The following is a 17,464-nucleotide window of genomic DNA, read 5'->3' as shown; positions in this document are numbered from 1 at the left end:
ACAACATATAATTAATAATAGGAAATGTGGTATATGTATCAGAGAGAAAACAATTTAACAGCATATTTTATTATTTTTTTATTAATATTATAAACAAAATATATATAATCATGAAAATATTTTTCATTCATCTAGTGTTCCATCAAGTTTATACAGGAATGTAAAGATCACAAATATACACTGAATAATTAGAAATTTAAAATGTAAGTTTAAACAAATTTGTAATTAATAAATTTCTCATTTATTTTATATTTTGATTTTTCCATTTTTGAACAATGTTGATTTGTTTTACAAATAGTAGATGAAGGGTATTAGTCAATGTGACACCAACCCAGCTAGTTAAATAATCAAATTGCAACATTCAATAAAAGTATGAAATAACTAAATACCAAACTGCAAGGGAAATTTATAAAATGGCAAAAACAGATGATATCAAACATGCCAAGATCTAAATTATACATTTCTATTTAAGAAAGAAAGATTTAAAATCTGCAAATTAAAAATTTATTCAGTATAAAACATATGACCAGAGCATGCACCAATAAGAAATACATATATATATCAAACAATACCAATCAAACACCATAACATGTACATATAAAACCTGAAATAACAATATTTGTTCCATTTTTACCTCAATATATGCTAAACACAAAATGAAGTGGGTTCAGAAAAATCTTGCTTACAAAACTTCTAAATATTAATTTGTTTGTATATTTATATAACATCAGCATGACTAGCAGTGGCAAACTTTTATACCTATTTTGATTAGATTTACCCAACTTTTCAAAAGTCAAATTTGATTATAAAACAAATACTTTTAAACAGAATTAAGTATATTGCCACATTGCCTGAACCTGAGAACATAAAATTGCTATCTTCTAAATCTTTTGATAAACAGTTGGAGCAACAGACATGTAGCCAAAGCAAAACATATCAAAATAGTTGTTTGAGAACGTGTTTTACTTTCTGTTTGTCTTAAATATTGAAACCCTCTGATATGTATGTAAAACATCTATTATCAATAATAGTTAATTTAAAAGTAAAAATATATAAACAAAAATCATTAAACTGGAGAATTGATCCATGGATTAAAAATACCCATGCTGCAGCAACTGAGGGACCATGATTTGGTTTTGGTTGCAGCTTACTATTAATTCATATAAAATTTGATATTTTTATCGTCTTTCAAATGTCTATAAAATGTAGAAACAAATCTTTTCTGATTGCTGTCTTTTCTTTATTTCAATTTGATTTAGGTACTCACATGAATTCTTAGATAAGAATTGCTCAATTTTATTCTAACAATGAAAGGAATAAAAAAATATAAGAAAAGGGGAGATAACTCTAGGTAAATTTTCTATAGTATTGATTAAATGCTTTTATTTAGTGATCCAAAACATTCCTTCTAATTTCAATCAAAATCAAAATGGCCCTTCTTATTTTTCATCAAGAAACTACAAAATGTTGATTAGTTAATTCAAAAATACACCATTGACATTTCTATTAACTGCAAAAAGTAGTTCATTAGAAAAAAAACAATTGAATGGAATTCTTTCTAGAAATGAAATTTTGTATGGTTTTTATTTTGTATTTTAAATACCTCAAATTTTAAAAGGAACTTACAAATAGAACTTTACTGTCATTTTAAGGTATGTTTGTTTCCTTGTATTTGAATTCAACTGCGTCTGTGATGATTTGACTTTTTTGTGTCTATAAAACAACGAACTACACATGTTTACAACAAAAAACCCTGGATGCAAAAGATTGTCAAGAATTAAGTGCAAAACAATTGGATATATAGATACGACAAAACAGAATTCTGCCGACAGTACAGGCATATTAATATATTAAACAAATACAAACAGAAAGAATCAGATCATTTAAATATCACAATTATATAACAATTATAAAAATAACAATTTGAACAAAATATGTAGATCAATTAGAGGTTAATGGTGCACAAGTTTTTCCACTGATTTCATCTGATGTGATTTATCTCTTTAACAAAATGCCTATTAAAAATATCAATAGGGAAAATATTATGTTACAATATAATATAACTTTATTTATCCTAGGAAATATGTAGGCAAGAAATCCAAGTTAATATTGAGTCACTGATATGGCGTTAATATTGAGTCACTGATAAGGTCTTTGCGTCGGAACTAAACACATTTATTCTAAAAACAGTTGTTGGCATGACACGGGTTATGTTCTTCTCATATATGTTATGATGGTATGATACTAAACCCCTTACGGGAAGGATTGTGCCTGATGTTCATATGATGAAATCATAATCTTTCAGTCAGTTTAATTGAAGTCTGGAGCTGGCATGTCAGTTAACTGCTAGTAGTCTGTTGTTATTTATGTATTATTGTCATTTTGTTTATTTTCTTTGGTTACATCTTCTGACATCAGACTCGGACTTCTCTTGAACTGAATTTTAATGTGCATATTGTTATGCTTTTACTTTTCTACACTGGTTAGAGGTATAGGGGGAGGGTTGAGATCTCACAAACATGTTTAACCCCGCCGCATTTTTGCGCCTGTCCCAAGTCAGGAGCCTCTGGCCTTTGTTAGTCTTGTATTATTTAAATTTTAGTTTCTTGTGTACAATTTGGAAATTAGTATGGCGTTCATTATCACTGAACTAGTATATATTTGTTTAGGGGCCAGTTGAAGGACGCCTCCAGGTGCGGGAATTTCTCGCTACATTGAAGACCTGTTGGTGACCTTCTGCTGTTGTGTTTTTTTATTTTGGTCGGGTTGTTGTCTCTTTGACACATTCCCCATTTCCATTCTCAATTTTATTAAAACCAAGTATCAGTCAAAATGTATCAACCAAATTTTTATAGCACTACAAAAATCATCTAATATAATACAAGTTAAAAAATTATATATTCCCTCACAAACCCCTATAACCCTTATAAACCAGTAAGGTCAGTTTAAGGTTGTAGTATGTCACAGAATTTGTTTTTTTAGAAACTTTTTGTTTTAAAATTTATACTTTATTTGGGTTTGTTAATTAAATTTTTATGATTTACTAAATATTATATAAAATAAAATCAATCAATTTTGATAAAATGTTAAACTCTGGCAATATTATATTTGATGAATTAATTGTTTCAATGAATTAATAAAAAGTTCAAAATATGGCATACCTAAATAAAATACAACCAAAGACTTTAACAATTTTGGCAGTATACAGCACTCGTATATGAGAAGAGCTTTTAGAATGACTCCTGTGCAGGCCTTTTATTGTGTTCAACATGATATTTGTTTTTGTAACTAAATCACTATCATGATGTTCTTATATTATTTTTCTGCTGAAGGGTTGGCTTTATGAAGTTTTACTGAAATATTTAATATTTTGTTAAATAATGTAAACTGTAAATTTAATTTTATAACTTTGCTTTATAAAGAACAATTATATATATTATTTCAACCTTAAGACTTAATTCCAAAATTAACTTTTAACTATGATATCAAAATCCTCATTTTATTAGATTATAAATGTACAGAGTAAATATAAATAGTTTAAGCTATTAATTTATATACCAAGCCTTTTATGGTGTTATTGCACCTTTGTCAATAGAAACCGATATAATACTGTTAGAAAAACACAAACAACAAGAAAATATATAGAACAGCTGATTTAGAACAGATACAGCCTTATATAAACAACTAGATTCAGAACAAAATTTATTTCAAAATATGAGCATATCGATTCTGGCGGAGTCATCAAAATTTGTCTGGATACCAGTTTTTGTGGATTTCAAGGGTAAAAGGGAATCATGAATGTTTTAAAATGAAACATACATTTCCTACAAGTTTTTATGCAGACATTGTATTCTTTTTGTTTTCTGTTGATTTTGTATGTGTATCATACAGGAATGTTAAAAATAAAATATAATATAACAAAATGATTTTAGAAAAATACAATACATTCTGATCAATAAAAAATAAATCCTTTAAAACAATTATGTAATTCCGCTTTTGTTTTTAGCCCCATTTTTTTACAATATCTTAATTGAAGTGTCATAAAACAATGTATATCTACAACAGCAGTATAAGTGTTAACAATTTATAACCTAATAATAAGCTGCTGCTATTTTTAGATTTTTTACAGCATCCAAGAGATTAATTTCCATGTCATAATGGGACATATCTACAGTAGTAAATTTGAATATATTATATTCTCTCAGTTTGTTCATCCATTCTGGTTTGTTGTGTAGATCTAACAAAGCATCTGTTATCTTTTTCTTTAATTCAGCTGGAAATCAATAAAAACATAACAACAGTTAAATTTTAAATGTTATTTGCAGAATACCTAAGGGAGATAACTCCACAGCTGAATGTTTTTATAGTTAACATACTAGTTAAGGTGGTACCCAACACTTTCACTAAAATTAATTTGGCTCGTTTAATTTTCATAAAATTTTGTCAAAGTATTTACTTTGACCCTTTAACAAAAATATTAAAATATAAAAATTTTGAACCAATTGTTTAGTCAGAAAAATTACACTGGTTATATAGCAATTTGACAAACACCAATTTTGATCATTGAGAAGCTTAATATTCCTTTTATAACACAACGTAATTAAAACGTTTAGCTGACTTTACAGAGTTATCTCCCTGTAGTGTTAGGTACCACCTTAAGAAACAGAAAAAAAAAATTCTCAGGGTCAAAAACAATTTTTTTTTTCCTCCAAAAAAATCCCCGAAAATCAAATGGTTGCTGCCTAAATGGCATTGCATTTGCTCGTTGTGGATGGCTGTTTGATGACCTGTAGTTACTTGCATCATTAGTCCAATAAATAGTTGCCTTATTGGCAATCATACCAAGCTTCTACTTTTAATATAATATCTAGGATGAAGAGAGACCTTATATAAGCCTTACTTTTTTTACTTAACAATAGCATTTTTTTTACTTTTTAATTTTAAAATTAAATGCACTATTTTTTTATGTAAACGTACCTGGTAATCTTTTATTAAATACAATAGGATGTATAGGTAGAGGCCCAAAAGATGTCAGAACTTTGATCTTGTCCTTCCCTTCAGGATGTTCTTGTAAGTAATAATGTAATGTGTTGGAGTCTATAGCAGCAATATCTGCCTTCCTATCTAACACCATCTTGATTGAATTTCTATGGGAACCTGAAAGAAACTCAAACGTTTAAACATGCTTAATCTGAATAAGTTTGCTCTCAAATCTTATAACAACTGGAATGATTATAAACTGCAATAAATAAACCCTCGGAAAGAATTAGCAAATACTGTTGATTAATTATTATTCCAGTTTTCATGAGTTTGTGCATACAGATGAAACACCGGTTTAAAGTTTCAATGAATAAAAAATTTCTGTAGGCTTTGCTTTTGTATTTCCTCTAAAAAAAATTAAAGCAAGAAAAAGAAGTGTGAGCTATTTCCTCCTAATTTTCATAAAGTGTTTATATTTGACCTTAAATTTCAAATTTCTGCACTGCAGTTGTCTTTTATTAGCATAATCATAATAGTGATGCCCTTTTCAATGCATTATTGTTACAAAATATGTAAACATGTTTACAACCAGTAGCTTAACATGTACAGTAAACTGTCACCTACATCATGTACATATGTTTGTTTTAATAGTCATGATAGTATGATGTTTATACCCCATTATTACATGTACAACCTTAAGGTGGTACCTAACACTACAGGGAAATAACTCTGTAAAATAAGCTCAACGTTTTGATTACGTTATGTTTTCTAGGGGATATTTAGCTTCTCAAAGATCAAAATTAGTGTTTGTCAAACTGCTATATAACCAGTGTAATTTTTCTGATAAAATGGTTCATTCAAATTTTTTGAAATTTTTATATATTTTTTTCAAAGGGTCAAAATCATACTTTGTCAAAATTTTATAAACCAAATAAATTTTAGTGAAGGTATTGGGTACCACTGTAAAATCCATTTTGTCACTTCTCTCATACTTTGACTTTCATCTGGATAACACATGTTCATACCATACCTGATTGCAGAGTATTTCCAAAGAATGTGGAATTGTACCCTCTCTTCTTTAGCTCTCCTAACACTATTAATGTACCACTTAATGACATTGGTTCATTAAATGCAAATGAGAATCCTTTTAAATCTGTGAATTCTTTAAACTCCTGTCTGAAAATAAATAATTAAAAACATCCATAATTATGATAGAAAAAAGGAAGTACTTGTGTTAGTGAGTATGAGTATGTGCATTTTGCTTCAGGAAAATAAAAGGAATTTAGTCTTGACCTTCAGGAGTATAAAATGTTTCATAGAGAATTTTATTTAAAGAATATTTACAATAAATACTGAAGATTGGAAGTGTTAGGTTTAAAGCTGTTATATATGTTTAGACATTCAAAAGTCACATGACCGTATCAATACTCAGACTGTTATCCCCCATAAATTCATGAGTAAATAGGAAAACATGTGAACCACAAAGTTGAAACCATGATTTCATATGGAATCACTTTGCATTCAATAACTAGATTTAAATAAGAAGATGCAATAAGATTGCCACTGAGACAACTCTCCACAAGACGCCTAATGACACAGAAATTAACAACCTTAATGCATCATACAGCCTTCATCAATGAGCAAAGCACATACTGGATTTTTAACTCTAGAGCTTACTTTGTCCCACTATCATCATTGACTGTTATAACATCAGAGAAATAAACAGGTTTTTGTTCTCCTCTAACATGGTTATATACTGGTGCAGCTTGGCAAAGTTCTACTTCTTTTTTCTCTTGTGCAAGTCTCAGAAATCCGGGTGAACACATAAATCCTGAAAATAGAAATCAAAACACACTGCACTTTTTAACATCATATATCATTGTTTTATATCAATTAATTTAAACATTGTTAAAAGTTTAAATATGTAAATATGAGCATGTTGCAGTCACAATAGGGATCTTGTATATATATAAAGTTAGACACAAACCTCAGATGCTTAAATGGGTCCCTTTTTTTATGCATTACTACATCAAATATGTCAAGGGATTTGCGAAAAAACATAACGCCCCTTGTAGATAAATGGTCGTTCCATAACCAATATAATATAAGTTATGAATTTGCCATGAAACGTAATTATGGATCATGACAATTTTGAGGAGACTTTAATATATATATAATATGGTTACATTTATAATGAAAAGATTTATCTGAAAACATTTTATAACAGAATCTATTTTATACAGACAGGCCAGTGCTCAATGTACAGTACAAACAATTTTAACAAGTCTATCTATCATTAATACCAATATCTGCTTCATTTGCTGTGAAAGGGTCTTCTCTGTCTAAGGGGGGACCACTCCATCTGGACTCATGGATTAAGTATGTCTGTTTCCCTGTCACCTCCTCCAGGTAATGCATAATTGTTTCAAATAATTGCACTGGTATTCCAGGAGATAAATATGTTATAAATTTTAGTTTGTCTGCCATTTCAGTGTGGATTATACCTGAAAATAAATTGATGGTTGTAACCTAATATAATATACAGTTCAGGTTTGATCAAAGTGATTAAGAGTTACTTTAAAAATAATGACAAAAATATTACTTGAATGAGTTATTTTATACATTTTTGAAAAAATTAGCAATTACACTTATAATTATCTAATGCACATAGTTAATTGATTTGGGTTACAAATTTTAAATAACTTCAGGTCTTAACTAATTCACAGGTATATATCTATTTATATCAGTATACCTTCAAGATTTTAGATGAAAATGATAATTTAATAGTCCCAAGAGACCAATCTTTGACCCAGAAGCGTTGGTATGAAAGATAAGTGCGTCAAAAAGTTAATTAGTGTTTCAGAAGAATTAGTTTTTATATATCAAGGGAAAAATAACCAGACGACTGTGAAAATTATTTAAAGCTAGTAAAATCTGTATTATTGGACACCTGTAAAAATAATATTCAGAAAAATAACTTATATAAGTTATATTCAAATTAGCCTCGTTTTCAACATAACTTGTATAGGTTATTTTAATTGTTACTTGTTTAAGTAATGCCCCTGACTGTTAAATAACCCCAGACTTACCTGACAGGTCTGGCAAATAACTAAAATAACAAGCCTATATAAAAGTTTACATAAATATAAACAGGATATGATTTATGTTTGCTGCTGTCAGATACATGTATCTAAAAAAAAACAATCAATGTCCTGTGTATATTCAACTGTGAGTCAATTAATATCTTCTCAAGTGGTGAGGAAGTGGAAGTTATAATATTTTTTTAACTTTGATAATGACTAGTTATATATAAACATGATAAACTGATTAAAGTCACATGCATGCATGCAATGAGATTCTTGATAATTAATGTTAATAAAAACAGAATATGAGGAAAGAGAAGTTTAGTTGGTAAGGTCACCACATACAGAAAAATATGGCTAGTCAACATGGTCAATAATTCAATGTTGGTAACATTTATAAAAAAAATAAAATCAAAGTTTAGCATGTTTATCGCCATTCAAGCAGGTCATTACTATTTCACTAGTCTGATCATGAAGACCATAGTTATGTCATTTTTTTTTTTTTAATGCAGATGCATTGGGAAGTCAAATCTACAAATCATGAGAAAATCAAATTTTAATAGAAATTTTTGCCTTCGGAAAAATCTTTTGATATATGTTTTATAGAAATTTAATACAATACAAATTTACCTTTTAAACTATAAATTGAACAATATCCTTCTGGAAACTGCTTGATTTTGTGAATGTCAAAGTTAGCATGCAATATCATGCATACACTGTACATGAACTGTACAACACACACTTTTCTACTGGCCTTGGCCTGGGGTCAAGTGAAAAAGCAAGTATATATTTTTTTCTGGTAGGGCCATTGATTGTGATATAATTTTTGTTTATGCTTTTGAAGACTGTCGGATACATATTAATAGAACGTATGCCCTGCTCATAATTGTTTACAACATTTGTGAAGCTAGATCGAAGGAAAATTATTTATAGAACCCGGAAAACTTGCAAATCATTCCCACAACGAATGGTCTTTCACATGTACCATGCAGTGTGTTACATTTGTTTTTAATATACAATTACTTACAGCTAAATGTCAGATCTTTCAATGCAACTGAATATATAACTCAGTCAATAACTAAAAAATACAATATCAGCTGATTTCTAGAGTCTGTGTGACAGTCCTTACAAATTTCGGATTTTACCGGTAAGTTTGTTTCGCCGGTTCAGATAACCTAGCTTGTTCCGGTTTCTACTTTTACTTTCACTTTGTGAGGGATCAAGGACGAGAATGTCAGATTCTCTGAGAGGATTTGTTGTTGGTTTAACAGTAGATGCTGGGGTAGCCTTGATTCTGTATTACTTTTACAAGAGGAGTAAAAGAGCAGCAAACGAAATTCAGGTTATTTCTCAAAAATTTAAAATGGATTTCGAAATTTCAAAGCTTATTACAATAAGCTATTTTATTTATAGTCTATAGGTAATAATAATAATAAATAAATAAGCTTTATTTAGAGTCGGCATGGTATATAAAACATAGACAAACATAAGCTCTAATGAGCTTTTAACCGACATAAAAAATAGGACATAGGTATAGCAGAGACATCTGATATGATACGTGTATACAAGGGTAGTAATGGTGGTGCCCTGATGACAAAGTAGCGAAAAAAATCTTGCCATATGACGTTAACAGTAATTTTTGGTGCATGACGATAAAATGTACACTTATTTTTAGTCGAATGAATCCGCTGAATTTGACGAATCATGCTATATTTTTATCCAAAAATAACGGTAAAAATAATTATTTGAGACATCTGACAAATCACAATAACGATATTTTTTACAAATCACAGTAAAATTTTAACAAGAATTTAGTTTGACGCTAGCAGGAGCAGAAAATTAGTGTTTGACGCCTGACATTACTACCCTCATACATGAGGGTAGTAATGTCCTTTACTGTCAGTCATTTTTAACTACTGTTACATGTAGCTTCAAATTGGTTAACATTTTACAAAGATTTGTCAAAATATCCTTATCGTGATTCAACAGAGGTTAGTCCAAGTAGTTATAATGTCTTGAAAGGCTATCCTATTATTTTTCTTTGACGCCTTTACATTGACAGAAAAGCGTCAGAGCAAAAATTTCAAATAGCCTTCAAAGACGCCCTAATTATTTGGACTAGACAGAGGTCTGAATTTATAACCATTAGCACCATTATTGGAAAAGATTTAATGTGAGGCGTCAAAATCAGTTTAACCGTTATTTGTCATGAAGTGTAACCCCATTACTACCCTCATAGTTGTGTATTATGTCTCTGCTTATAGGACTATCAGGAGTCAATTTCACAAAAATATTTCCGACTTAAATTTACTGAATTGTTCATGCTTATGATCAATCTTTATCTTAAGTTTTTTGTGAATCATATTCCAGCTTGTTTCAGCCATACATTTATTCAACCCTGATGGATTAGGTCACATTATGATATGCAGCTTGAAATATGTGAATTGGTAGGAAAAAGATGCTAGTCAATTTGTTCAAAGTCCAAGGATAAGGTTCACTTAAGGGGGCTCGCGGGTCTAAATCATTTTTTTTTTATTTAATATAGGATTTCTCTATATTTTTCTATAAATTAACTTTATATTATACCTAATAGAAAAATGAATTAAAAAATTGGGGTCACCGTGCATTTACGCTCACAATTTGCCTTCGAAAAAAACATACATTTTTGTTAATGTCCTTTTTTTCTGTTGAACTAATAGGAGAAATATTGGTAATATCGAAATAAAAAAAGAACAAAATTACAGAAATTGGTTAGATTTTACAATTATTCAGTTTATGTAATGCCTTTTCGAAAACAACAATAAAAAATACAGGTCACCGATGAGTTAAAAAAGATATTTCATTTTTTATCCAAAAAAAATGGCATTTTTACACCAAAGGGAGATAATTTGGAGCTTTTTCAATGATATCTAAATTTTAAAAGTCACCTAGGGCCAATATGTATTGATGTTTTTGAAAAATTCTTGTACCATAAGATAAAGTAACAACTACTAAAAGTAATTAATAAAATTTGTAAAGAAAAATAAATGTTTGATTTTTTTCTGAAAATCTTATACCCGCGAGCCTCCTTAATGCACAAAATAGACTTAAATATCAACTTTATCAAAAAACACCATAAAGGTCTAAATTTGGTTTGTAAATGGGTCTATTTCAAAAGTCTGATTGCTAAGTATATCAGTTCTTTTCATAAGAGAACATAATATTCTCCAAAGTAAGCCCATTTTAGACATTTTGTCAAAATATGATGATTTTGTGTATTTCTTAAAAACACCTTGGGTCTACATGTAAACCATTTTGAAAATCACAGAATTGTATGAAGTATATGTCGTTCTTGTTTTATACACCAGTTTATGGGACGTATTATGGTATGCCATTGTCCACAAGTCTGTCTGTCATCAACATGTTGGACATTTACTCAAAAATGCTTTAACCAATTTGCATAAAACTTTGGTGAATTGTTTATATCTATAACTGAAGCATGTGAAGTGAGCTCCCTTTTGTTGTTTTTTTAATTTTAGATTTTACGTTTCCAAGTTATGGCGTTTTAAACATTAAAAATAGGGGGATTTTCTAGTTTTCAGACAATAAGTCAAGAATGCTTTCACCAACTTTCAAGAAATTTTGGTGAATTGTTAATATCTATAGACATGAGCTCCCTTTTAGTTTTCATAACTTTCTAATATGACATTGAGAAGCAATTGAACTTTATTCTTAAATATGTAATGAGCGTATCATGCGCAGCTGTTTATTCCTGATACTGACCTGTAAACAAAGAATTATTTGAATCCAGAATAATTTTGAAATCTGCAAAATTGATGCGTGGCATGGCTAGCATAAATAAGCATGCTAAGGGGGTAAGTTAGCTCATACTAATGATGATGAAAGTAAAATAAACAAGCATGGCTAACACTATTTAGTTGGTTTTGTTTTCATCATAAATTTCTTATCATGCAGTGAGTTTTCCAGAATTTAAAATTATTCCAGATTCAAACAACTCCTTGTTTGTATGATAATTTGAAAAATCGTTTTTTTGCATAAAAAAACGATTGCAAACAACACAAGAAGATTCCATGATGGAATGTAAAAAATATTCTGAATTTGAAGCCTTGATCAAACATGTACATGACATACGTCTTGACATGTTAAATATAATTTTAAAGTTTTAAAATTTAATTTTCATAGGTTTTAATGAAATTCTCTCACATAATGATTTTTTTCACTTTTTTCCTCGTCATACTTGAAAGATATTGATTTGATAATTAGTATACAGTTTTATCATGACAACATGACAAGTTACAGACCATGTTTGAGTTTTGTCTTATCTGTTGATTTTGTGCAGAGTTATGCCAGTTATTGTCCTAAGACAAGTTAAAGATCGAGTTTAACATTTTGTTGTGTTTTTGATGGGATCAGGACTATGTTTTGCTAGGCAATACTCACAGAATCTATACTATTAAACGAGAAGACCTAATTTTTGGTGTCGCTTCTCTTCTTTCCACAATAAATTAATCAACACGCCTCTGTGTCCTATAGGTACAGTGCATAGTGGCATTTGTCATCCATTCATATGATTATTCAGATTGAGTTATTTTTTGAGAAAAACGAGAAAAAAGGCATCTGGATATTGTTCCGTCATTGGACGAAATTTTAAGTAAGATTAGACTTCCGGTTTGCGTTTTTCTGTATACTTTGAACATACATATACAAAGAATAAAGTGTATTTTCAAATTTCTATCTGCTATCATGTTCTTTTAAGTTAATTATCCACGGCAGTCACAGAGTTTATTAAATAGAGAGGGTCTGTATACTTTTCTGTATACTTTGAACATACATATACACAGAATAAAGTGTATTTTCAAAATTCTATCTGCTATCATTTTCAAGTTAACTATCCACGGCATTCACAGAGTTTATTAAATAGAAAGGGTCTGTATACTTTATCAATGACCACTATGGATCGATTTGTAAACTTCGAATATACAAAGAATAAAGTGTATTTTCAAAATTCTATCTGCTATCATTTTCAAGTTAACTATCCACGGCAGTCACAGAGTTTATTAAATAGAGAGGGTCTGTATACTTTTCTGTATACTTTGAACATACATATACAAAGAATAAAGTGTATTTTTAAAATTCCATCTGCTATCATTTTCAAGTTAACAATCCACGGCATTCAAAAGAGTTTATTAAATAGAGAGGGTCTGTATACTTTATCAATGACCACTATGGATCGATTAGTAAACTTCGAACTGAAAGTAAATACACTATATATTTATATAGTAATGAATGTTCATAATATACAGATAAGCGCTACAATTATTCATGTGAACTTTTGATACCTTTTCCGAAAATTTTACAAAATTCATTGATTACAAAAAAAAGAAGATGTGGTATGATTGCCATGTTGAGACAACTCTCCACAAGAGACCAATATGACACAGATATTAACAACTATAGGCTACCGTACGACCTTCAACAACGAGCAAAGCCCATACCGCATACTCATTTTTAAAAGGCCCCGAACTGACAATGTTAAACAATTCAAACCAGAAAACAAGCAGCCTTATTTATGTACAAAAAAAATGAACGAAAAACAAATATGTAACACATAAACAAACAACAACCACTGAATTACAGGCTCCTTACTTGAATGTTCATAACATACTAAATGTATGTTCATATTGAAATTGATAGAGAACCAAAAAATGGGAATATTGGAAATAAAGGAGGGGGGATAAAAAAAAAAGCATTTTCCTGTCCCAGATAACCTATGACTTATATAAATGATACTTTTGCTGAAATTTTCCAGTCATTCAATATTTTACAAAATTCTTCCAACAACACTTTACATACTTTAAACTACGCTCTGAATTCCCGCGATTTTGCGGGTGTGTTCTAGTGCTTGTCATGCTTGTTAAAATCAAAGACATCTGAAAAATGCTGATTAATATTTTTAGACCTTTGAACCAACTTCTTCAATACTATAATAAATTCATGTTTTGAGTACAATAATTTGCATCATGTACATGCATATATCCAGTATTCTTGATAACTTCTAATTTGAAACAAAATTCAAACTTTTTGGCCATGCCACATGTGTCATGAATCATTTCTTATTGAATGTCATAATTTATGAAATTACCTGTAAAAATTGTATCGTAATAATTTTTGGTTGTTTTTATTTCATGAAGAAAGCGGAATGGTATGGCTTAGACAGAGATTTGATAAAGAAACTGAAAGAGTTACCAGATCAAACAATTCCTTATGGATGCATAGAAGGCATAACAGCTAGTACCAGGAGGCTGAGGAGTCACTATGAAGATGATATTCAGGGTGTCATTAGAAACATTGCATTGATTGAACACAAATCAAAGAGAAACAATGGCGTATGGTAAGATTAAATTGTCAAAACAAAAAGGGAAAATGGCTTTATAAGCAAGAATTATAAAACCAGTTTAAGTACCTTAAATTTAAGACTTAGAAAGAAAAATACAGGTAGACAAATGGTAGACCTAGTAGTAATGTTAAACATTTTTCAGATTTTAAAATCAGTTTTTCAGATCTATATAAATTGTGGTACAATGTAAATGAATGTATCTTGAAATTTCTTATAACATTAAAATGCTTAATATAAAAAAGAAGATGTGGTATGATTGCCAATGAGACAACTATCCACAAATGACCAAAATGACACAAACATTAACATCTATAGGTCACTGTACGGCCTTCAACAATGAGCAAAGCCCATACCGCACAGTCAGCTATAAAAGGCCCCAATAAGACAATGTAAAACAATTCAAACGAGGAAACTAACGGCCTTATTTATGTAAAAAAATGAACGAAAAACAATATGTACACTGCCACATAAATAAACGACAACCACTCAATTACAGGATATAAGCTTTAACCATCTGAAATTAAGGAAAATATTTTAATAGTGCTAACTAAAACATTACAATTAATATACATGTATCAATTTACTAGGAAGGAAGGCTGTCTATTATTATGTACCTAAAACTAGAACTTAGATTTTTTTTTGGAGTAAAGAAAAGAACATGAACAGTGGTTGGTTTTTTTTGCTGTGTTACTTAATTGGTTTTTTTTTACATTTTTTTGTACATAAATTAGGCCATCAGTGTTCACATTTGAATTTAAATCTGGAAAAGTTATAATTCAATAGTGAACTGGGTACTTGGCCAAAAATAATTTCAGTCTGTACTGATAGCCACTTGTCCAATGACCCGGCCAGACTTGTAAAGATTGATTCGGTCTAGTAAAAATTTTCAAAATTTTATATAGTCATATATATAGGGACAAGTTTTGATATTTAGTGTCCAGACTAGAAGATGATATTTATTTTTGGGGCAGACTGTAATTTGATTTCTACTATTACATTTATTACAGTAAAATACCAGTTATTTCCTTGTAAAATAAAAACAGATAATTTCACATGTTGAATGAATCTGATAATTTCATTTGGTTACTAATGTCATACAACAATTATAAAAATAATAATAATAAATTCTTTTTTTAAAGAGGGTACAAACACAGTAAGTAACAATTACTAATCTTCTCTGTTTTAATTCTTTAATAAGTAATTCTATGATATTTATGGCCCTGCAACAAAGCTGTTTGTGCCATATAGTTTTACCCTTGTTTTTTTCTATAGAATCTGCTCAATCACATTGTAGTTGTATTCAAAGGGTGTAAAAACACATTAAAATTGACAGAACAAAGGTTTTGGAGGAAATAATGTTTTTTTGTATTAGCTATGAAGCTGCTGGTGAAGCTTATTTTTTTTAATTTTCCTGTTTTAATTACAGGTCAGACGTCCAAAATGTTATCCGTGATGTTGTAGATGCAGTACCATTTTACTTGCACAAAGTTCAAAAAGATGGTTCAAATGATGCCAGAGTTCATATCACGGAAGCGAAAAGTGCAGGTTTTCTATTAGATGACCTCACTGTCACCTATGACAATTATAAGTCAGACCAAGCTGGACTTATTCAGCGTGGAATGGATAGACTTTTTGGTGAAGTCATTAAAGGGATGCATGAATATGAGAAAATGTTGGTTTTAGGAACTCCATTGCTGGGGATTGGTCAATTAAAGCTGGAAAATGATAAGATAATCATGTTACCTCCAGAGAATGGGTCTCGATTCATACTGACAACGCAAACCAAAGAAGAAGTCATTAAACATTTCTCGTCACAATCAAATATAATTAAAATATTTCTTGGTATTACCTGTGTTATAGGTGTTGGCCTGGCCACATACATTATAAAAAAATGGTACACAAAATGGCAGAGTAGAAAACGAATAGAAAGAATGGCCCAGGAGGCTCAGAATGCAAGAATGGCCGCAAGAGCTGCAGCAAATAATCGTCAAGCATCTAATAATTCAGACTCTTTGGAGTGTGTTATTTGTCTATCAAACCCAAGGGAAGTCATTTTGTTAAATTGTGGACATATATGTGTGTGTATTGACTGTGTCCAAGCATTACCTCAACCAATGAAATGTCCAGTTTGTAGACAGAATGTTGAAAGATTCCATAATGCGTACATGGCATAAGAAATTACTTGTACAATGTTGTAATTTAACAATAAATATTTTTATACATACTTATTTTTTCTATAAACATTGATAATATATGTTAAATATATATAGGAACCAATCCTTTTGTCTATTTATATCACATTCTTTGGTCATTGTACAATTTGGGTTCTATCTGATGTTATTTTATTTTGAATTTAGAATTTAGAATTTTAACATTAACCACCATAAACCTTGTCATCTCAATGACATTAAGGTGGCTCGTGGGTACAAAAATTTTAGCAAAAAATTAAACCTTTTTTTTTTTCATTACAAATTTTATTTATTACACTATTAGTTATTACTTTATGATATGGTACAAAAAAACAAACCAAAAAAATGATTTGGTCTGGCCCCAGATGACTTTAAAAATTGAAAAAGCTCCAAATTATCTCCCTTTGGTGCAAAAATGCCATTTTTTGGCCTTAAATTTGAAATATTTCTTTTTTAACTCATCGGTGACCTATATTTTTTATTATTGTTTTTAAATAAGCTGTACATAAACTAAATAATTGTAAAATTTAAGCGATTTTCCATATATTAGGTTATTTTTTTATTTCGATATTTCCTCTTTTTCTCCTATTAGTTCAACAGAAAAAAAGGACATTAAAGGGAAACTTCGCAAAAAAATCAAAAATTGATATTATGTCCTTTCTGTATAAAAATGCTCAAATTTATTAATATTAAAGTTTTATTCCGCTAAATAAGAGATCACCATCGATTTTAAATTTTGAGTATCAGTTCTCTGCGTTCGGCCATTTTGTTATTGTGTACGAATAAAAATCATGATATGTTTATAAACCACAAAG

The 17,464-nt window shown here is 29.6% G+C and overlaps 2 protein-coding genes across 3 annotated transcripts; one reads left to right on the top strand and one right to left on the bottom strand.

The window, feature by feature from the left end:
• Positions 1-3,065: 3,065 nt before the first annotated feature.
• Positions 3,066-9,213, bottom strand: LOC134699269 (uncharacterized). 2 transcript variants are annotated; one of them, XM_063560876.1, is made up of 6 exons: positions 8,694-8,902; positions 7,284-7,484; positions 6,658-6,811; positions 6,011-6,156; positions 4,978-5,157; positions 3,066-4,273 (listed from the first exon to the last, which is right to left on the bottom strand). In XM_063560876.1, the coding sequence occupies exons 1-6, from the start codon at positions 8,785-8,787 to the stop codon at positions 4,092-4,094; spliced, it is 957 nt and encodes a 318-aa protein (XP_063416946.1). In that variant the 5' UTR covers positions 8,788-8,902; the 3' UTR covers positions 3,066-4,091. The 2 variants fall into 2 exon arrangements, with proteins under 2 accessions (XP_063416946.1, XP_063416947.1); XM_063560877.1 differs by lacking the exon at positions 8,694-8,902 and adding an exon at positions 9,091-9,213 and having other exon boundaries at positions 3,068-4,273.
• A 52-nt stretch (positions 9,214-9,265) lies between these two features.
• Positions 9,266-16,636, top strand: LOC134699215 (mitochondrial ubiquitin ligase activator of NFKB 1-like). Its single transcript, XM_063560825.1, has 3 exons — positions 9,266-9,405; positions 14,255-14,454; positions 15,887-16,636. Exons 1-3 carry the CDS (start codon positions 9,295-9,297, stop codon positions 16,632-16,634), a joined length of 1,059 nt encoding a protein of 352 aa, XP_063416895.1. The 5' UTR covers positions 9,266-9,294; the 3' UTR covers positions 16,635-16,636.
• The last annotated feature ends 828 nt before the right edge of the window (positions 16,637-17,464 follow it).

This window comes from Mytilus trossulus, unplaced genomic scaffold, assembly GCF_036588685.1.
Source record: "Mytilus trossulus isolate FHL-02 unplaced genomic scaffold, PNRI_Mtr1.1.1.hap1 h1tg000050l__unscaffolded, whole genome shotgun sequence".
NCBI classification, from domain to species: domain Eukaryota; kingdom Metazoa; phylum Mollusca; class Bivalvia; order Mytilida; family Mytilidae; genus Mytilus; species Mytilus trossulus.
This window is presented reverse-complemented; position numbering and strand designations above follow the sequence as displayed.